Source organism: Perna viridis, chromosome 1 (assembly GCF_037379345.1).
Source record: "Perna viridis isolate PV_CMFRI_1.1 ecotype Kerala chromosome 1, ASM3737934v1, whole genome shotgun sequence".
NCBI classification, from domain to species: Eukaryota; Metazoa; Mollusca; class Bivalvia; order Mytilida; family Mytilidae; genus Perna; species Perna viridis.
The window spans coordinates 15,560,261-15,583,890 of record NC_142445.1 but is presented as its reverse complement, the minus strand read 5'-3'; the positions used below and the strand labels follow the sequence as shown (position 1 = coordinate 15,583,890).

At 32.5% G+C, this 23,630-nt stretch overlaps 1 protein-coding gene across 11 annotated transcripts in view; it reads right to left on the bottom strand.

Moving 5' to 3' along the window:
* The window catches only part of LOC148627429 (uncharacterized), a 29,442-nt gene extending 7,367 nt beyond the window's left edge, over positions 1–22,075 (bottom strand). The window contains exons 1-15 of one of the 11 annotated variants that reach the window (XM_088572895.1): positions 21,976–22,075; positions 20,679–20,756; positions 20,251–20,343; positions 18,949–19,029; positions 16,426–16,488; positions 15,307–15,363; positions 14,573–14,620; positions 14,053–14,106; positions 13,314–13,367; positions 12,758–12,793; positions 9,873–11,591; positions 8,734–9,021; positions 6,327–6,440; positions 1,539–2,135; positions 541–1,107 (exon numbers count right to left, since the gene is read on the bottom strand). In XM_088572895.1, coding sequence (XP_088429021.1) covers positions 541–1,107; positions 1,539–2,135; positions 6,327–6,440; positions 8,734–9,021; positions 9,873–11,591; positions 12,758–12,793; positions 13,314–13,367; positions 14,053–14,106; positions 14,573–14,620; positions 15,307–15,363; positions 16,426–16,488; positions 18,949–19,029; positions 20,251–20,343; positions 20,679–20,738 — 3,831 coding nt within the window. In that variant the 5' untranslated portion in view covers positions 20,739–20,756; positions 21,976–22,075. Of the gene's footprint in view, positions 1–540; positions 1,108–1,538; positions 2,136–6,326; positions 6,441–8,733; positions 9,022–9,872; positions 11,592–12,757; positions 12,794–13,313; positions 13,368–14,052; positions 14,107–14,572; positions 14,621–15,306; positions 15,364–16,425; positions 16,489–18,948; positions 19,030–20,250; positions 20,344–20,678; positions 20,757–21,290; positions 21,571–21,975 lie in introns of those variants that run through there. The other 10 variants (XM_088572969.1, XM_088572977.1, XM_088572924.1 and 7 more) reach the window with 10 other exon arrangements.
* Between the last annotated feature and the right edge of the window lie 1,555 nt (positions 22,076–23,630).

Here is a 23,630-nt window from a genome sequence, read left to right as displayed (position 1 = left end):
GGGCCAGAACTGACACTATAGTTAAGCTCTGTACAACTCTCAATTTTAATAATGCTTAAATTTTTGACATAGCATATGTTAATGACACAAAATAAGTGTGTGGAACTTAAAAATTAGAAATGTTCAAAATCAGAATCTAAATATACATGTATAGTTAGAACAGCATATTACAGAACCTCAAGAATTCAATTTAAGTAGAAATCACACTAATTTCAGACCTTTAGGACCTCAATGCAAACCAATATGGAAATGGTACTCAAAATCAAAAATCTAAATAAACTGTAAGATTCAGCCTATCAAACAATCCCAAGGATTAAATTCCTGTCTAAACTGAAAGTCCTTTGTTTGTTGAGAGGGTGTGTATTTGGCAAAAAATAAAATGAGTTGCAATTTCAGATCTACATAAAACTGACTAAATTAAGAGGCTGAATAAGCATGAGTAGGACTAAAACTTAACTGCTTTAGTCTACTAATTACAATTGTTGTTTTTGTTCTTATAACCCCTATGTATCAACCAAATTAGTTGAAAAAAAAACTTACATTAACAAACAATGAAGAAGCTAGGCCTGAATTTGTATTCTGTGGCAAAGATTCTGTAATGATTTTTGTTACTGTTACCTCATTCTGTTCAGAATTTTCAGTTACCTCATTCTTCAAGGAACAAGCTGGTTCAGATGTTAGCATAATATCAACTACTGTCGAAGGCATACTGTCTATTACAACTGACTTTTCTCCAAGATGATTTGAAACTGAGGCAACACTTCGAAAAGTGTCTGTGGAGATGACAGGCTGTAGTGAACTAGAGTTGATTTGATTTGATGAAGCATAATTTAATTCATTTCCTTCTTTGCCATTTTGGAGGGAACTTTCCCTTTCACAATTTGACAGATCAACAACTGAACAAAAACTTCCCGCTTCTGGCACTTTATTCTTCACGATAACATCTGGAGTAGTGTCTGAGTTTTCAACATTTACTGATTCAAATTTATCATTTGAATCTGAGTCAATTATAACTACATCATCCACAAATGCAACAGCTGATGTCTTTCTCTTCTCATTTCTAGTGTCACTAATTTTAGTTGCTGTATCGAAAGAATGTAAATTTGGCTGAAATCATACAAAATGTGCATTATCAGTAACAAATAAACTGAAAGGAACATCATTACATAAATCTCCTGTAATCATAGATAAGTCATTCAGTACCTTTAGCATCTAACTTTTGCTCAAGTAAGGTAAAAGTTGAATTTGAATGCTTTAAATTTAAACTCTGAATAGTTTAAAAAAAACCTGATTTAGTTCAAATGTTTCCCCAATTTTGCTTCAATCTCTATAATTTTTTTTTCTTCTCATACTTAATTCATATTCTCTAATTATGCATGGGCTGTATAGAACTGTAGGTATAATGATAACATTTTGAAAGAAGCACAGAAAATTTCCAGTTTGAAGGCATAGTAAGTAATAATTCATCAGACATAACCAGGCAAATAGGTGAAAGTCTTCTGATATTCATATGAACTAATTTTACATATGTAAGTTACCTGATCTGACACAGACAGTTTGGCTGAGACACTAGCTGGATCCTTTACTGTACCATTACATAAACTTGTACCTTCCTTAGCTGCACCAGTAAATCCCTCCCATCCCTCCATGGTTATACCACTGATTCCAGAGGGATCATATTCTTGCTCTTCATCACCAGTCATGTTCAGATAAGAATCAACCTTTTTTGGCCTACCCAACTTTTTCTTTTGAACTTTGCTTCCACCACTAGATTCAGTATCTGATACATCTTCAACTAAAGTGAGGTCAAAAGTGTCTGTTTTTATACTCTTTGGTCTACCTGGCCTCTTTGTCTGGTCTGATTTCTTTGGTCTACCCCTCCCCCTTTTTTTAATGAGATTGCTATTTTCAGGGTTAACAGTTTTTTCTTGCATTGATTTCCAATCTGTTTCAGAGGCACTGGTGATCACAGATACCTTTACCACAGTCTCAGGTTGTGTGCCTTTTTTTCCTTCATCCTCTGACATGTCACTATCAGTTAACAAGGCGCCCTCAGCCATGGCAGCATAGTTTATTGGAGTTTTCTGTCTTCTACCAGTGGTTGGCTTCTGTTGAATTGGGCTAGTAGTTTCTTCCTAAATAGTAAATAATCATAAATTTCCTTTCATTTCATGTCACAATCACTGACCTTAATTAGGATAATTGAAATCAAACTGAATAACGACAGTGTAACAAAAATAATTCTATGACTGGTGTATAATCTTAAGTAGTATCAATGTATACAACAGATCTATTTATAGTAACTTCCATTCATCATAGGAAAAAAAAGTTCCATCGAAAATTGTCCATAGTGAATATTGTGATGTAAATGGAAATATGAATTAATCTATTCAAAATCTTACTCCTTTGATTACCAACACACGAGATAAATATGCGTATTAGCAAAAAAAAAAAAAAAGGCATTTTTAAGCAACTTTAAATCCCATTGCATCTGGCATGTGACACAATTATAAAAAAGATCATGAAATGAAATGCATTACTTGATAATTGTATGGTTTGTATCTAACATACTGTTGAAAATATGATCAAGAATTAGTGAAACCAAAATTAAGAGCAAAAATGATTGTGCAACAAAATAAGGCTATGATAGATCTATAACCTTTAGCAGTATCTTCAATGCACTAGAGAAAAATTATTTCTTCACCTAAAATTATATATATAGCAAATGGTGTGGTGAAAATTTCATACAAAAGTAGAACAATCAAGGTTAGTCTAGTCAACAATTAATACCATGATAACCAATACATGTACTATGTCTACTCGCCCAATGTAGGCATTTCAGAAAGCTTGCTTCTAAAACTCCATTGCATCTGGCATAGGATACAATTAAAAAAAATTGATGAGATGAAATGCAATATATGATGATCACAAGATTTCTACCTAACATAATGTAGATATGTTAATATTTCATACATTGAAGTACATGTAATATATTAAATTTGGATTATTAAGTTAGGTCATTACTGTGGTTATAATGTATTAAAATAAAAGTGATGAAATTCATTGTGTTTATATTTTTTTTAAATAAAGAGGTTCAAAACTTAACGAAAGGTCCATGGTATTAAAATGTATGAATGGGATTTTAATATGGCAATTAAATGAAATCATACAACACGGTTGTTAAGTGTGTAGTAAAGTAAAATAAAAATAGGGGAACCAGAGGTACTAATCCTTTGTTTTACAAAACATCATGCAATCAGTGAGAATTTTAGTAAATCATAACAGCAATAGTTATGACCAAATATAAAAAAAGTTGTAGCCATTTGTTATAATTCTGTGAAGTTACATTAATTTTACCACATCTTCTCCATTTCTTTCTGAGTTATAAACAGGCAGATCTTATGACATGGGTGGCACAGGGTTAATTTTATCCCACTAATTTTTTTCCAAAGTAATATTTAACTCATTATGATGACAGGAAGAACTGGAATTTTTCTGTATCAATAGTGGATGACTAAGAATATATCTTCAAAGTTCCCTAACAAATCAGCTAAATCATGAACAGATCATACCTAAATTATTTCCTTTTATTATAAATTTTGTAGTGCTTTCTTTGTAATTTATCTTATTCTTATCATTTCAGTAAATTACATAACAACATCAAATTTTTAAGAAAACATGAGTTTGTGACCTTAAATAAATGAATATATTTTGAAAACAACATTTGGCATGTGCCACCCACTACCTGGGTCTTGTATGGATAACCTGTTAATCTCATGAACTCTCCATTTCACAGTTGCTTTCTTACTATTATAATTCTTTAGTTATAATCTCTAAATTTTGAAATTGTCAACTTTTACAGAAAAGGGAAAACTTCAACATGGAGTCAAATTTAAACATGGCTGTTTCTATTTTGCCAGATTTATCTTTGACTTGACTTGATTATGGATCAATAAGTGTTCAGTCATTTTTTGTTAACTTATTTTATAAACCAAACAAGAGGCTCCCAGGAGCCTGAATCACTCACCTTGTTGAATTTTGCCTTTCAAGGGCAATAAATTAAGCAAGAAGTTGTCCAACAATTTTGACTCATGGAAACTTTGATAGGACTTATCATAAGGATCATTTCAGTAAATGAAAGTCTAAATCTATCATAGTTTTCAAGACATTGGCTGAAAACTAAAAAAAAAAAAAACCTGTCATTTTCCAGGGGCTGCTCTGGCTTTCAAAATTCTGTCGCCAGAAAAATCGCCAGCTGCCAATTTTTGTCGCAAATTTTCATAAATTAGAGCCAAAATGAGTGCCAAAAATTTTTTTATCTAATTTTTTAAAATATGACAGTATTAAGTCCAGTGATGAGTTATCTTTGTCAATTCATCAAAATAACCCTTCATTTATGACATACATGTACCCAAGATTCACTCTTGATATATGTATAAAGCAGGTTTTTAGCTCTAGTCTTAGTCACGATCTAAAACCATTAGTCACTTTTTATATGCAAAATAATATAGTACTACTCAACATACAGGTTTTTTTTTCTATCAAGGACTTTATATTATTAATTAACTTTGACCAGGTGTCAACACCATTGTTTAATTGGAGAGAATATTGATCTGTTGCTGACAAACTTCATGTCAATTTTAATATACAAAACCTAGGTGCCATGAAAATCGCCAACTGGTTATTTTTGTCGCCAGATCAAATAAAAAATAAAAAAGACTACTGTCTGACCCCTATGTTCTATTTTTAGTAACAGTGGCCATGTTTTTCGACGGATAAAAAAAAATCCCACATCAATTCTACGCAGGATACCCCAAGGAACATATATACTGAGTTTTGTTTCAATTGGTAAAATAGTGTCAGAGGAGAAGATTTTTGAAAGAAATAACATAAAAAATAGCAAAAACCTTTGAAAAAGGGCAATAACTCCAACATGGCTTAATAGATTAAAATGAAAATTTGACCTGCTGAACACTTTTACCCATTTCAGAATGGGCTAAACCTAACTGTTTTTGAGATAAATGTGAAAAACTACTGTCTGACCCCTATGTTCTATTTTTAGTAACGGCAGCCATGCTTTTCGACAGATCAAAAATCCCAACACCAGTTCTATGCATGATACCCCAAGGAAAATTCATACCAAGTTTGGTTCCAATTGGTCAAGTAGTGTCAGACGAGAAGATTTTTGAAAGAGTAATCAAGGGAACCAAGGTTATAGCAGTAATCAGAAGAATGTAATCCAGAAATAACATAAAAAATAGCAAAAAATGTTGAAAAACGGCAATAACTCCAACATGGCTAAATAGATTAAAATGAAAATTTGACCGCAGATAGATCTCATCATGCTGAACACTTTTACCCCATCAAAATTTGGCTAAACCTAACCGTTTTGGAGATATATGCGAAAAACTTCTGTCTGACCCCTATGTTCTATTTTTAGTAATGGCGGCCATGTTTTACAACGGATCAAAAATCCCAACATAAGTTCTATGCGGGATACCCCAAGGAACATTTATAGGGGAAGAGTTTTGAAAAATTGTTAATGATGATGACGATGGACGCCAAGTGATGGCAATAGCTCAAATGACCTTTGGCCAGGTGAGCTAAAAATGTGCAAATCGTTAAATATCACTAGTACAAAGCATCAATTTTGAAAGAGAAAGGTCAATGACACCTCCAAAGAGTCGTCAAACATCTTCAGACCCAGTAGAAGCATAGTAGCCCTCATCATGATGAATACTTTCCTGTTAACATTTTATAAATTTGTTACAATTTTTTGGTAAACAGTAAAAAAAGTTTAAAAAATTGACAATCATTTAAAGGAAAGGGCAATACATGTAACTCCAAGAAGAAGCTAACGTACATCTTCAGTCTATTTGTTCTGCACATTTACCTGTCTATCAGTTATTATTTCTGAGATATACATGTAAGCCAAGAAGTGTGAATATCTTCAAATTGGACAGAAAAGGGGTAAAGAGTTGTCATCTGACGATGGGGTTGTTGTATAAATAGTAGTCATAGAAATGAATCTGCACAATAACCTTGTTTTTTTTATCATTTATTGCTTCAGTGACAAAAGCCACAAAATGTGATACATGTAGTTGTAGTCAGTGACAATAACACATGAGGTGTTTTTAAATGATTTTGATTTTCAATCATAAATTTAGAAGTTTGATACGATTTTCTGATTATGGGAAAGTTAAATAACAAAACACACGAGCCTCACTTAATTTCAATATGCCTTCAAATTAGTAACCACATACAAAATGCATTAATCTAAAAAAGAAAACAAATAGATGCTTTGGCCAAAAATTGAATTCAGTTACCATAATGCCTTCGACAATTTCTGGTGCAAATACTGTAACAGTTGCTGAGGGCTGATTTACAGTAGGCACATGGTAAGTTTCTGGAGATATGTTGTATAGAACTGGAACCAAACTCTGAAAATAGGAATTATATTTTTTTTGGATCTCCAGAACACTTTAGCAGCCTAAATCTGCAATGGTCTATGACCCAAATATATCCCAAAAAATTATTTGAACATGTCTATTTTCATGACAAAGTGTGGCCATGTGTAAACACAGCCCCTCAAAGATTTGTAAGTTAAGGCAAGTGATTCATTACCATAGGTTCAAAATGCATTGAAGCTGACCGTGTTAGACAGGAGTCATGTATCATGGGTTCTGTAAACCTTGATTATCAGTGTACATTAACAAAATTACCACTAATTTACAATAACTTACACTGTTTTTCATTACAAACCAGACCACAACTAGGATTGAATGAGAAGGTTGAATAATTTTCTACTGGGTACATGTACAGAATGAAAAAAGTACTTTTATAACTAAGAATATTTAATAATTTGTGGACTATAACAAAAAATTTTCTCTAACCCATTTTTAAATCAAAGTGCAAGTGAAAATCTGTCTAGAGAAAACCAATGCAATTTGTTAGAACCTTGTGTCTTACACATGGTAGTTTACTAGAAACTGAAAGTGAATAAAATCTGAATGAAAAATACTGTGAGCAATGCTCACTAAATTGATACCCCAATCCCCCAATTTTATAACATGCACCCTTTGACCTTCAAATTGATTTGGATAAAAAAAAGGTGTTTAATGGTAATATGCAATAATGAATTTATGAAAATGTCATTAAATTCCATTCGGTTGTGTAGAATGAATTACAGATAAGAGATGAGTATTGGTATCCCAAATCAGGGAATTATAAAGTGTACGTATGCTGATGTGAGACCTATAAAAACTTCAGATCAAAGTCTAAAACAGAAGATGCACATATTTCAATACTAAATAAGGAATCTGTGGAAATTTCATATAATTCAGTGGTGTAGGAGGAGTTACGTATAACAGATTGGTGACCAGGCCTTTCATTAAGAGGCGGTACCAGGTACTTTTACCCATCTAAACTGCTGAAAGGTACCTCCAGAATTTCAAAATTTCATACATTTTTATTAAAAAAAATTATGAAAAGTACCTCCTACAAATTCAAAGGTACATGCATTGCTAAAAAATAATGAAACCTCTGGGTGCCTCTGTTTAACAAGGAAAGAAAGAAAGAAGGATGGATGGATGGACAGAAGTAAAGGCACCCATATCACTATATACCCCCACTTGGGAATATAATAAATATGCAGATTAAGAAATGAATCATGGAAACTCCATTTTATCATTGTTTTACCGCGGGCTGACCATCTATGTTGCTCGGGGTAAAATATTTGCAGAAATGGTCAGCCTGTGGTAAAACAATTATAAAATGGAGTTTCTGTGATCTACTTAAATTCTAAAAGGACAATAACGGCACTTTTTAACATTTTTTGTGACCTATTACGGTAACCTGAGCCCACCTTTTTTCATATTTGGCTGTACACTTTACACTAGCCATGTCAGCTGAATTGGTCTCTAGAGAAACTTTGCCTTGTGTTTTTTATAATGAAGGAAAGGGGAATTAAGTACAACTTAAGTCATTCATTGACGATTGTTATTGTTTGGTTTCATACATCATGGCGCATGTGGCAAATGCTACCAAGTATGTGTGTAAGTGATTTTTACAATTAATATAACTTTTCTAAAACATATAACTTTTAATATTTTTATTAAATATGAATTAGATGTTCATTCATGCTACTGAAATGAATGAAAACAGCTGATACACATTTGAATGTTACGTATGTTTGTTTACATGATTAAGGTGGGCATTAATTTACACAAACTCAAGCCAAGCCCAAGTCGTGTGATGCTTATATAGCAATCGAAAATCGGCCACAGTAGTAGTCTCAAAGCCTGTTAAGGACATCATATTAGAATGCTTAATAATATCTGTAATAAAAAAAGGTTCAAATAAAAGAAAGAATAAGGAACAAATGCCTTCTGGAAATAGAGTTGGACTTCCATTAATTAAAAGACAACAACATCATTAGGTATTTAACAACTGGCAAAGGGATTTCAACTTTCTAACAAACTAATACCTATGAAATATCTCCCTTTCAATTATCCAGTGAAATATCTAAGATACTTCGTCAGGTACTAGGCATTTGATCAAGGGAAGACATACTCAATTCCCTGACCATATATTATTCACTATAACATATAAACATCTTTTAATTCTGAAAAACTTAATTTCTAAAGCTAGTCAGATGTTCAGGTAAATATGTCATAGCATTTAATGTCATAAAACAAACTTCAAGACAGGTGTTCTTATATGAAAGAAACTTACACCACTTAATTTCTTCTTTTTATTGAGAGATCCTGGTGGCCGCCCCCTCTTCCTTTTGATTGTTGATTCTCTATTCTTTGACGGCCTCCCTGGGCCTCTTTTCTGAACCTCTGTGTCATTCTCCCCTTCTTCACTCTCAGAAAACTCCTCCTCTACAACATTTTCCACAACTTCTGTGTAGCTTGTGTCACTTTTACAATGTCTTGGTTTTATTTCATCTGCTTCAATACAAGGAATTTTATTCTTAGACCCACGAGGCCTACCTGGTTTCCTTTTGATCTTAGGGGTCTGAAAATTAAGTAATTTCTATACAATGAAACTTAAGGAAACTATGTATATTTATGTACATTTTAATCTTACATGTAAGGCTAAATAAAAAAGTGTAGGTTTTCAGGCACCTCTGCATCGTTAAAACACTCCTGATCTTTATTATATGACAAAATAAAAAACAAAAAAAACTTTAAAATCCTGATTTTTTTTTGGTGTCTGTTCTGGAAAACGGTTTCAGTTTTATTAATTTGTCATTGAGATTGTTTGTGCACTTGGCAGGAAAGTTCAAAACGCTTCAGCAGATATATGACATGTATATTAAAACCGTGCAAAATTATTTCTCTAGGAAGATCTTGATGCCATAGAGTATCATAAACTTACCCTCCCACAATCACAGTTTCTGAACTGTGTGATAATAAATATTACTCACAGAAACGTTTTGTCTATTTTCTTCTGACCAAAAAAAACCACAAAAAAACAAAAAACAAAACAAAAAAAAAAACAGGCCTGAGAACCTACACATACATTTGTATGACCTAAGTAAGAAAAAAATAATGCTCTTTCAGTTTACGTTTGAGATTGAGAAAACATTTCATTTCTCTTTTTACCATATTTCCATATTTTTTTTACCCTGCTGAAGTTCTTACCAGATCTGAAACTTTTTGCTAGCAAACATGTTTGCATATTTCTTTGTGTATAAACATGAGCATACATATATAATAACATATTTTACTGTTCTGACATTTTGCTCCACTTAAGAATAAGAAATCAGTACACTTAAACTTCTCTATGTAGTTCTGCAGTTAATGAAAAATCAAAGGTACATTTAAATTTAGCAATCTAGTGTTAACACCTTGTCATATACAAACCTGGTCTGTAACGGCACGAGACTCTTTATCTATCTTCACCCAGCTATATATTTTCGGTTTATTTTTAGCACCAGGCGGTCGGCCTGGCCGTCTCTTGCCTGAAGAGGTTAAAACACTATTGTCAAACACACCACTGATCTCACCAGTATCCATTTTCACAAACATTTGAGGAGAAAGTGCTAATTTCAGTTTATTCTTGGACCCTGGAGGTCTACCCCTTTTCTTAGTTGGTGATGATGGCTCTGAACTCAATTCATTTTCACCTTCTGTCAGTTCAGATTTTGTGTCCATTGAATAAATTAACTTCGGTTTATTTTTAGCACCAGGGGGTCTACCAGGTCTTCGTTTAACTTGATGAGAGAAAGAAATGTTTCCATAACCTTCATTCTTAACCTCAAAATCCAGCTTAGGTTTGTTTTTAGCACCTGGGGGACGTCCAGGACTTCTTTTCCCTAATGGTGAAACTAGTGTTTTTAAATTTTCATCATTATTCTCCTCTGATGAATATTCTGGTTTAGGTTTATTTTTGGCACCAGGAGGCCTTCCTGGTCTGCGTTTACCAGAGAGTGAAAAAGAAGTGTTCACTTGGTGGTCTTGGTCTGATGTATCACTTTTATGTTTATTTTCAGCCAATGGTGGTCTCCCTGGCTTCCGCTTGAGAGAGGGAGATCTAAAGAGAATTCGTAAATGTGAATTTACACTTGTATTATGCTCATTAAAACTAAGGCTTTTTGGTTTATTTTTAGCTCCAAGAGGTCTTCCTGGTCTCCTCACAGGTGAGAAATCTAATTTTAGACTTGATTCATCAGCAGAGGATTGATCAACTTCTGTACGAGTAAAACTAAAATTCAACTTATTTTTAGCACCAGGAAGTCGACCTCGTCTCCTCCCGGAGGAAAATTTGTCCTTTGATCCAAGTGGTCTTCCTGGTCGTCGCTTTTCTGTAGGGCAAGGACTACATCCAATTACTGACTCACCTGAATAAGATTTCAGAAAAGAGAAATCTTTAGGTTTATTTTTAGCTCCAGGTGGTCTTCCCCTTTTTTTAATTTGTGGAGAAGGACTATTGTTTTCAAAATCACTACCAAGGAAGCTTATTTCCTTTGGTTTATTTTTAGCTCCAGGTGGTCTACCCCTTTTCTTGATAGATGGAGAAGCACTTAAATTATTTTCAGAGTCACTTGTTAAGACAAAAATATCTTTTGGTTTATTTTTAGCTCCAGGAGGTCTTCCTTTTCTTTTGCCTGAAGGAAATGTTGCTGGTATACTAGTGCATTCCAAATCTAAACCAGAAGTGTCAAAATCCTTTGGTTTATTTTTAGAACCAGGTGGTCTTCCCCTATGTTTTTCCAATGGAAGGTTATTTTCAGTAGATACATTTAAATGCAAACTTTTTGAAATAGGATTATCTTCTGTAGGCTCATCTAACTCTAAATTTGAGTCCAAATCATCACTGGTATTATCAACTTCTATTGCGCCCTCAATTTGTTTGTTTATTCCTGGTATTGTACCATGAATGGCCAGAAGTTCCTCATTTACTTGACGCACAAAGTCCTGATAGCTCATAGATTCTTTCTCATTCTCAGACTTAATAGGTCTTCCTGGAGGTTGGTGAACTTTTGGCACAATATAATTTTTTTTCTTGTTCTTGGACCCTGGAGGTCTACCACGTCTTCTGTCACCTCTCTGAGTACACTTCACTTTTATTTGGAGGGACTTCTGAAATAAAATCAAAGTAAGAATAACAATTAGCAGTATATCACAGACAAACATATGTATACCTTGACCATAGCAGTATATCACAGACAAACATATGTATGCCTTGGCCAAAGGTGAAGATTCACTAATGTATATCACAGACAAACATATGTATGCCTTGGCCAAAGGTGAAGATTCACTAATGTATATCACAGACAAACATATGTATGCCTTGGCCAAAGGTGAAGATTCACTAATGTCAGTATATCACAGACAAACATATGTATGCCTTGGCCAAAGGTGAAGATTCACTAATGTCAGTATATATCACAGACAAACATATGTATGCCTTGGCCAAAGGTGAAGATTCACTAATGTCAGTTTCAGCCTTCTTTATTTTTTTATGCTAAATGGATATTTTTTTCGACAAGTTGTCAAGTTATCACCCACTTCAACTCATGTAAGAATTATTCAAGAATAATATTATTCAGTAGCCTTTTATAGATATGCATTGAAATTGGTATCATATTTTTTTTTAGCCTTTCAAGACTTCCATCAACAAACAGATTGCGATCAAACCATTACACATACATATGCTACTAATATCAGGTGAGTGCGAATCAGTGCTAAAATTGGCTTCCCATTTCACTATTTTTTTGTTTCTAGTTCTTTCTTTGTACAATATATTTTTGGATCTTAAACTTTCAAGGCTTTACTTCTAATGCTACTGAAACACATGTACAGCATACAGAAATTTGCAATATCTTTATGATTGGTATTCTTGTATTTAGAGGCCTGATCAATTTCTCATTAGTATCAGAGTTGGAAAGTAAACTTCAGATATAAATCATGGGAATTCCATTTTATCATAACTTTACCACAGTCTGGCCATTTAATGTCGCTTGTTTTATCCTGAGCATAAGCAAGGAGTTAAATAACGACATAAATGCCTACCACGTGGTAAAACAAAGATGAAATGGAGTTCCTGTGATTCTAATGTGACTAGTTTCTTTATATCTCGAAAAGATACAGCCTATAGGTTGCACAAAATGTTAATTGTGTGTTTATCCCTTTTTTTTATTATGGCTGTAGTATAAAGAGCTTTGAAGCATGTCATATTAGAGTTTTTGGAATATCACAGTTGAACTGTACATATCTCTATAAAAATAGTCAGAAAAAATTCTTACCATATTAAAAGGTCTAGCAAATCTTTTCGTACCAATCTGAAAAAAAAATATCAAACAAGTTCAAAGTAATACTTATTGTAAATGCTGGTTAACTACTCTAAAGTATTTAGACATATTTACCAGTATGTTATAGTGTACTGGGATACAGGTCTTTAGACTCAATGAAGATATTATTAAAGGTGGAACTCATTGGATAAAACTATAATGTATAAATGTGAGAAAAGTTACAACACTGAACCAGTATTTTTAAAACAAGTTAATTACCCACTGACCACTTCTTCATGGAAGTTATCTTAGAAATTGTTGCTTTTTTGTCACTTTACTATAATTGTGGATTTAGTTTTGAACAAATTTGAGAAAAATCCTGCATTAATTATATTAATTATTCCATATTGCAAGTTTAAATCTATTACAAATTAAAAGTCAGTTGTGTTTTCACATTCATACAATAGCAAAATTTTTTTTGATTATACAGTACATGTAATTACATGTATTTACTTTCCATACTTCTATGCTGTGCAAAATTTAACCCTGTCATTGATTTTCAAGGACTTACATCTTTAGGAGGGTGAATTCTGGGTCTACCAGGTCCACGGCCACTTGGTGTTTTCTAACGGAAAAATATAAAATAAATATATTCCTACCAGTCAGAAATATTTGATGAAGAAGAGTGACAAATATAAAAAGAAAAACAATATTTAAAAAAATTATATTCAAGATGTTGATTAAAAAGCATATAATATAGATGACTAATGTTGAAGTGAAATAAATTCAACATTTTTTCTGAGTATAATAACATGTTAATGTAGTACTATTTTGCAATGGAAATGATATATTGCACACTACATCCTGCTAAAAACATCCTACTCAACCATGTCTGTCAAATATCGTAAACAGGAAGTAGATATGTAAGGAACTTGTAATTTGTAATGGGAAGACACAATACAAGTCTTCATGCAAAAGTGATATATCAAACATCTAAGCATTCCCTCCAAAAGCTGAAATGTCTTTTATAGAAAGTGTAACTGACAGACAGAAAAGGTGATTGCAACACATGTGACAACCCCAACTCTAATAAATAGGGGTATATAAAGAAGAATTTTTTTTTTTAAACAACAATACTTGCAATAAGTAAATAGCATAGTGAATGTGAAACTTTGAATATTTAAAACATCATCACTCAATGTGATTTAATGAATAGAATGCATATCTGAAATCACTGCTTTCTCAAGTTATTAGAATCTATTAATAGATGAAGGTAAATGTAGTCTAACGATCTATGACTTAAGCCTTACTGGAGGATGTATTCTTGGTCTGCCAACTGATCTTGTCGTTTCTGGTTTCGGTCTCTGGAATATAAAAAGTCATGACAAAAATCTTAAGAGAAAAGAAGACATTTGTTTTATTTAAATAATGAACACATATTGTTATTTTATGAAGACCCTGTACTTAAGTCTTTATATAATAAGGCATAGACTAATGCTCAAAAATGTGCTACTGAATATTTCAAATTTCTGAGCCATGTAAACAAACTCAGTTTAGTTAGGGTTACCTGTAATCTGTTATAGTCCACAGATTCCTAAAAGTCTGTATAATTAATATTTTAACAAAATCTTCCTATCATTTTATTTTTTTATCTTGAACAAAGTTCTCGCACTATAACTTTAATGTCCCAATCAAATAATTAAGCTCATAACTAAAGTCATACTGTATGTAAGTTTGTTAGTATCAACCCATAGTAATGATGAATCTCTTATTAAGGCCTTTTGATTTATCTTGATACATCAAACTATCTTGGACAATATGTTTACTCACAATAACTTTAAATGGATTAGGTGGCCTGCCTCTGCCTCTTTTTAGGGACTGCAAATAAATAAATTAAAATATGCAAATGAGTGCCCATTTACCATATGTTGTAACATACTCACATATAGTAGTTCAAACTCATAATTGGTTATAAGTGTGACATATACGGCTAATTGCAAATAGCTAGATTAAAAGGCAGCAAATTTAGTTTGTAACTTAAAAATACCCTATTTATTACAAATAGTTGTAATAATGACAGATTAATATACCAGATCAATGTTACACCTTGGTGCTCACAACTGACATGTTTACGATTGTACACCTGATCTATGGACTTCAGAACAATTGAAAAAAGAATAGAAATTAATTAATCACATTCAGCCTGTTTAAATGGTAAGAATGCCACTTCATGTTTGGTGCAAGACTATTAAAAGCTTAATACAAAATCATCAGTAAAATGAATATGATATTAACATGTTCTGGGTAGAAGTGAATGTATTCTTTAGCTTTTTTTCAGCATATTTATAGTTGAACCAGGCTTCTCATAATTAAGAAACTTCTTAAAATGATACAGGAAATTGATGGACAAAGCTATGAGATATATGGACAACATGGAAGTATTGTTGTCAAAATTGGAAGTAAATATACCCCCAAAAAAATTATATCAGTAAAATCTGAATTTAAATAAGCAGAAATCAGTGAAGATGTAGAAAAATAACACCACTGAAAATAGTTCTACTTACTGGTGTGACTAGCATAAAATCTGTTTTACTTGCAATGTTTGATTGTTGAACTTCATCCTGCGAATGTAAAAAATACCTATCAGAATACAAAAAAAAGTTCTGTACATACATTTGTACAAGACAAAACTGTATGTTTATACATACCTGATGTCCTGCTCAGTCCTGTTAGGATAAAAACCATATAACAGTAAGTGTTGTTTGAAGTTAAATAATGACGGGATCCCATCTACAAAATAGTTTCAAGGTAACCCTAAACCTCAGATATTTAGAAGGAAACAAAGGATATAAAGACACAAAATCTGTATGCAAAACTGAAGAAATCAAGAACTATAACACAAACTAAAATAGCTGACAAAATTATGTTATTAAGAACATCAAATTTAGAGAGAAATCATGCATAGATACCAAGTTTCAAATGAAGTTGGTGAAAAGGCATGGCCATGAAGGAAATATTTGCAAGATAGTTTTAACTACAGTATATGTGTATCACACTATATAAACTTTTTCATATCTTCAGAACAAGATACAATGTATTAAGAATCTAACTCCACTATCATGCAAGCTTAAGGAATCAAAGAAACTCAAAGGTTAAGAGTTATAAAGACCTCTATAAAAGGCTTTGTTAAATTAGAGAACAACTAAATCATACCATAGCCTTACACTTCCAGTTGGCACTACTTTTTCTCACTTTTAAAATCAATTTTATGATAAGTATGCCAATTTAGAATGCACTGTTTTCCACATTTTACTGTATTTACAAGATATCACAGGGCTGCTGTTACAAATGAAGCTTTTAATCTCACATGGCTAAAAATAAGGAAATCATTGTCTCAAAAGTGAGAAAAAGTTTACATCCATTAATGAAAGCTTCCTACAGATTAGGTGTCCATAGGTGTTTTTGACAGAATTACAGCAACTATTCCATACTACCACATACAAATTAAGAACTGTTTCTTTATAAATAAAATAGAAAACATTTATTTTTATTCTATACCTTCAGAATTTGTGTAAGGCTTAAAGGTTAAAAGCACCTGTGCATGGTACAAACCTTACATGTACTTAAACAATAACTGATTTTGTCTTACAACAAACATTTAGCAAAACAAATAGATATCTTACCAGTTTTTTGGGAGCATCAGATTTTCTAGGTCTCCCCCTTCCTGCAACCACAGGTTCAGGTGCCTGTTAAAAACATGCATATTACCATTCTTACAACAATAATGAAATGTGAACACTGTTGAACCACAAAATGGCACATTCTAAATTGATGATTGTGAACAATTAATTTCCGCTAATTTCCAGATGAAGAAAATATATTGGAAGATTAAAGTCGTGAATAAGTCCCTTGTTATGGAAAACATGCTGAACAGAGAGCCCATGGCAAAAATAAAAAGTTGCAATATCAAGTTGATATCCTCAAAGGCCCCCCAAAAAAAGGTTAATATAAGGATAATGGAAATAATAAATATGTCAAAGAGACAACAACCCCACCTGGATGAAAAATGTCAGGTCAATGCAACCCATGGGTCATCAAAGATGACAAGGAAAACCTCACATTGTCATTACAGGGCAGAATGCAGCTATCCCACCCCCACCCCCCCAAAAAAAAAAAAACATTAACAGGTACAGCAAAATAGTATATTTTTTCATCAACTAATAAAAATTGCAGTAAAAATTTACTTTCAAGGCAAGGCATAACCTTAATTTGACAAAAACCAACTAAAATCATAACCTGTTGACCCTAAAAATATTGGGAAAGACAAAAAATATTCTATAGACACACTTGTCTGTTTTAACTGACTGGAGCCAACTTGCCAAGTCTCTTTACTTTCAGGTTTAGTCCAACAATTGTTTTTAAATCTATGAAATGATACCAGTAGATATGTATTGAATGGGTTGAAGAATTTTTTTGTCTCTTCCCTTAAACATCAAATTCAGGGTGATAGAATCGTTATTAACTACCTCTTATTGTAAGCAAAATGTACAAAAATACTCATATAAATATTGAAAATTTCAGAATGCTATACACGATTTATACTGCAAACTATCTATTTGAACAGATCTAAAAATGATGAATTGTCCCCAACTGAATATAACTTCATGTTGCCATACCACAAATGTTACATTGTTTTGAATGGATGTCACTTGCTTCAATTAATAAACAGTGTTTTACTTGTTCAAACCATATATTTATCTTAAATTTTTCATTTAACGGTGAACCAACTTGACAAACAAGAGGCTCCCAGGAGCCTGAATCGCTCACCTTCCTGAATTAAATTAGACAAGAAGTTGTCCAACAATTTTGACTAAAGAAGTCTTTGGTAGGACTATCACAAGATCTTTTCAACAATTGAAAGTTTCTTTTAATCTATCATAGTTTTCAAGAAATTGACTGAAAACTTAAAAAAAAAAAAAAGAAGTCATTTTCCCCTTTCAAGGGCAATAACTCTTACAAGGAGTCTGATAACTTGCAGTCCTAATAATATGGATCATTTCAGCTATTGAAAGAATTTGGATAAACCTAATGGTTTAGGAGATATATGCGAAAAACTACTGTCTGACCCCTATGTTCTATTTTTAGTAACGGCGGCCATGTTTTTCAAAAATCCCCATGTCAGTTCTATGCAGTGATACCCCAAGGAACATTCATACCAAGTTTGGTTTCAATTGGTCAAGTAGTGTCAGAGAAGATTTTGGAAAGAAATAACATTAAAAATAGCAAAAATCGTTGAAAAAGGGCAACAACTCCAACATGGCCTAACGGATTAAAACCAAAATTTGACCAGAGATAGATCTCATCATGCTTGGATGTTAAACCCCAACAAACAAACATCATGCAAAACACTTTTACCCATTCAGAATTCAGCTAAACCTAATGGCTTAGGAGATATATGCAAAAAAACTACTGTCTGATCCCTATGTTCTATTTTTAGTGAAGGCGGCCATGCTTTTTGACGAATCAAAAATCCCCATATCAGTTCTATGCAGGATACCCCAAGGAACATTCATACCAAGTTTGGTTCTAATTAGACAAGTAGTTTCAGAGGAGAAGAGTTTTGTATAATCGTTGACGATGACAACGACGGACGCCAAGTGATGGTAATAGCTCAACTGGCCTTTGGCAAGGTGAGCTAAAAAATTGATTAACAAATTCAGTTCAAATCAGTGAAAATGCTCAGCACAGCCTTGTATTTTGTAGATGTTCTAAACCTAAACCTATCAGTTTAATATCAAGTCAGTGTACTGTTATTGTCTACTTATTCAGTCAATGAAAAGAATTATTTGTAAGTTTTTGCTCTGGTGATTTTTATGTAAGAATTTCCAACAGAAGGTAGAAAATTGAAATTCTGGAATACTGTATTTATATGTTTATGTGCATCATTTTTGAGGAGTGGAAATTTTTGTTAATTAATGGCTTGCCCCTTTTATTTGTTATGTAATACCGGTATGACTTTGTCATTCATAAATGTAAAACACACATTCAATCAGTATCTTATTTTGAACAAAGCAATGGAACTTACAATTTTACCTCAAAAATACATTTTTGTATTTGTAATTTTACAGCATTCTTATGAGTTAGTTTGTTAATCACAAGAAGATTTCAAGTTAAGAACCAGTGCAACTTAGTGAAATAATCCATACCTTTTGTCCATGTGTTCCAGATACTGCTGTATTTGGCTCTTGTCCAGGTGAGGCTTCTGCTTTTGACAATCCATTATTCTCCTAAGAATATATTCAAGATTAGATTATTAATTTATAGATTTTTCTGCCTGTAAAAACTTATGCATCCCCCAGTTTCAAAGTTTCAAAGGGGCATAACTCCCATAAAATTCAGTGAATCACAAATTTCTGGTATAATGTACAACTACATATCATGTTCTAACTACCTACAAAGTTTCTTGAAATTTGGTGAAGTAGTTCCCGTGGAGTTGCACTTACAAAAGTGTGACAGACAAACAGATGGACAGGACAAAAACAATGCGTCTCCCCACAAAAGTGGGGGAGACATAAAGTTCATAAAGCAGGGAAATACAATAGCTGCTACCCATGTAAAATGTTTACTTTCTATGAACCTAAATAAATGCTTATATTGTAAATAAATGTCTTATAAAGTGTGCAGAGTAAAACTCTTAGTACAAACCATTCAAGTTCAACAATTCTTGTACACTACCAGCTTACATTTATGTAAATCTAGAAGGTTGATGCATATATACAAAAGCTGTTTGGAGTCAGGAATTTTGGGCCTCTATATTTATTGATTCGTTTTCACTTTCAGTTTACTTTTATGTTGCTGGGGTATACAGGGGCAACTATTTGATGTTCCTGTGTACCCTATTTCCATTTTTGTAATATTGGATAATTTAAATAAGTGTTTCAGAATGATTTTGTCTAATTCTGACAAATACTGAGAAAGTAAATATTTGGAAAGAAAAAATAACCAAACTTAATAATGAGTATCAACGAATGCCCAGATTTAACTCATAGAACTTGCTCTGTGCATGAGTTTAATTTTCAAGTATTCTCAGCACAACCAATTAAACTTGGTTAATCATGATAACCAACTGATTATCCTATTTATTACATAAATTTTCTCAATAGTTAAATGTTTTTTTGTTTTAAATTGATATTACAATTATATAATTTTATGTAAAACAAGTTAACAGTACAAGAGAAAACTAATGTGACATTTTGTAGGGACAGTCTCAGAGAGCATAAATGAATTATCTAAATCTATTTCACAGGGAATATCTGATAACTAACTGATGTCTATACATTAATAGTACTTCAGCTTGAATCATGGATAACTTTACGAACAAAGCGGAAATTGGCAAAATCGGAAGTAAATATAGTGAAAAATAAAAAGAATTGTAGCAGTAATATCCAGATTTGAAATTGTGAAATTCCCCTAAAAAGTGAAAAACATCCTTCTGGTTGAATTAGTACCTCTTGTGCCTCCTGGAGTAATACTTCTGATAACTTCTCAGTTACTGAAACAGCTGCTTCTGTGTGAAATGACATTGAGTTGGAATCTTCAGCCTAAATTTGATATATAACAAGAAAATTTCTGTACTGTGGTGCATATATAGAAGTTATATAGTCTAACAAATTTGTTAGAGAAATGAAAGTACACGTTAAAATTGAAAGCTTCATGTTATAGAATACAGAAAATATTGCTTCATGAGTAATTAATTCACTTTGATCTTATCATAATGTCTAAGTCCAGCATTCATATAAAAGTTAGTTAAGATGTCTTCCATCATTTTTAAGGTATACTTCAAATCATTTAAGTTACATTTGGATAAGTTAAGATTTCTTTAATGTCCTGTTCTCATAAGGAAACATGAAATTTAGTTAAAAGCTTTCTTAACAACCCCTTCTCTCACATCTTGAACAGTTACTTCTCCATTGTCTTCTACAGCGATCCCATCCATGAGTCACTTTATTGGTTACTAAAACATGAACAGAAATATATTACATTCTGACTGCTCTAAGGTTGTATTTAACAGACATGATTTTATGAAGGCAACAAAAAAAATGGAAAATAAGAAAATTGGCAGAACATGTCAATATACAGTAAAAAAGAAAATTCTAATGGTAAAATCTGATGCAAAAAGGCAGAATTCTGTTTGAAAGTAGAAGAAAATCATGTCTGATTTAACAAGAAATTGAACATCTTTTTGCAGTAGGACAAAACAAAGCCTTTGACTTCAAATTTGTTTGGAAAGGACTAGAAGCCAATGCTTTCCTACAAAAGACTTCAAGTTGCACATCCAAAATGTTGATCATCCAGCCAGAGTAGGCCCTGATTACTTGCATTTAGGATTAATCAATATAACATGCTACATTATAACAAGTTGCCACACTAATGAGGAAAAGATAAATCATACTGAAAAATCGTAGATTGTAAGCCACATTCTATCTATATAAGAAGATGGTTTGAAACATAAATGGCTTAATATCTTTCATTCATAACATGCACATACATGTACGTGTGGAAACAGAATAAAATCAGCAACAAGGAATGGAAGAATGGACCAGGTATGCTGAAATGCAAGTGTCCTCTGCTCAGTTCTCATGGTGCAGGACACATCAGAACAATCCATGACATGCCTTGTAACATTGTATTTCATTGGACAACACTGTAATTTCAGGATGTCAATTCAATAAATGACTCAATTTTTAACACATGCTTGCATACTTTTTTCTTTTACAGATTCCACAGATGCATTAGAACTGATGTATTAAGAATTCGTGAACATCAATCTGGATTTGACAGATCTTGCTGCCAATAAACTTAATTTAAATTCAAACATACAATTGAGGCTTCAAAAACTTCGAATATATACGAATACACACTCCTAAATCTTTGATCAAATCATAAATGGATTAACATTTCAGAAATACTGCTATTCATGCCACCCTTTCAATTTCATCACCAATTTAAAATTTTTTGTTAAGGTTGAACACATCTTCATATTAATCTATCCGCGTGTGATGCTAATCCCAAGTGGGAACCATGATAATTTGTTTAAGAGGGAGAGTGTCTGGATTACACTCGTGCACACGTATCACCATAATAACAATTGCACGGCCCTCATAGTCACTCAAAATAATGAAAATCTCTGTCCTTAAGTTGAAAATAAAACTATTAAAATATTAAAGGAGTACTTAGGTATCTTTTGGCCACTAACCACAGGCCACAGGCCGGTTTGTTTTGATGCATAAATACCAGCGGGATTTCCCAACAGGTGGCGTTAAGGGACTTCCTGCACGCTTCGGAAAAAGTTTTAAAGAGCGCGAATTTTAAATACACTGGGATATGGCAAGCCACTGTAGACAAAAAAGAGTTTTTTTCTGATATTAAAATTTTTTTTTATATTACAAATTATATTTCTTATAATACAAAATAATTTTTTAATATTAGATATTCAGTCGAATTTCTAATATAAAAAAACGATTTTTTATTATTAGAAATTGATTTTTTAAATATTAGAAAATGGATTTGTTGTATTCAATTACGATTTTTTAATACTAGAAAATCACTTTGTAAATTAAAAAAATTGACTGATTTTGCAATATTGCAAAGTGATTTTCTAATCTTACAAATTCATTTTCGAATATTACAACTTCATTTTCTAATATTACATATTCAATTTGTAATATTACAAAATGTGTGATGTTTTATAATATTACTAAATCAGAAATTTGTAATATTACAAAATGAATTTCTATTATTAAAAAATCTTTTTCTAACATTAAAAAAAATGATTTTGCGATATTAAAAATTCATTTTCTAATATTACTTTATCTTTATATCTTTATATCATAGCTTGCCATACTGGGAGCTTTGACATACAGTCGTGATATTTGAACTTTTAAATTAACCGATAAGAATGACAAAAGAAAGGTGTGTTAGAACTGTCAAATCGTTTGGAATTTTTTTAGACCTTTCTATGCTAACTTTATCTTCCCTGTATAAATTTGTTCCGATGGAGCAGCGTAGCGAATAGAGTCGTCACATTCTGAGACGTTTGTATAATATTGATTTGTTGTGACATGCATCATTAATTCGATCCTCTATCCTACACGAACCATCCCGTACTACCAGACATCATGTACTTAGTTATAACCCTAGATTAATCCTGCGAGCTATATTTTAATATAGCCTAGCTGCCCCAGTGGTTTATGGCGCTGGACTTCGTGCATGCGGTATTGCCATAGATGTCACAGCGAGTTCTAGGGAACGACCAAAAATTTGTCTCGCAAATTTGACACTTCTAACATCGTTGGGAATTTTTCAGGCCCTTCTGTAAGTTTACATTATCTTCCCTGTATCAATTCGATTCGATGGAGCAGTGTAGCGAATAGAGTCGTCACATTCTGACACACACACACACACACACACACACACACACACACACACACACACACACTCTATTCGGTTTAAAATGCCATATTTTATTGAAGAAGTTTATGCCACTAATGGCTAGAAACAGCCAATTCAATATATGGTCCTTACTTTCAATGTTAATATATATACAGGGAAGATAACGTAAGTATACAAGGGTTTATATAGATGTAAATGGTTGAAAAAATCGAAACAACTGCCAGTGATTTATTATAATTATGTTTACTACACTCCTCTCCAACAATTCCAACAGTACCAAGTGCACTAATACCATCGCCGTGAACTTTGTAGCAAACCATCTTTACACCTGGTCTTGTATTGTAAGATTTATCAAAAATGTTTGTTTTCTGACTGAGGACCGAATCCCATCTCAGTCTGCATTTTTCTGATTTATCTGGTTTCGCTAAGATACTAT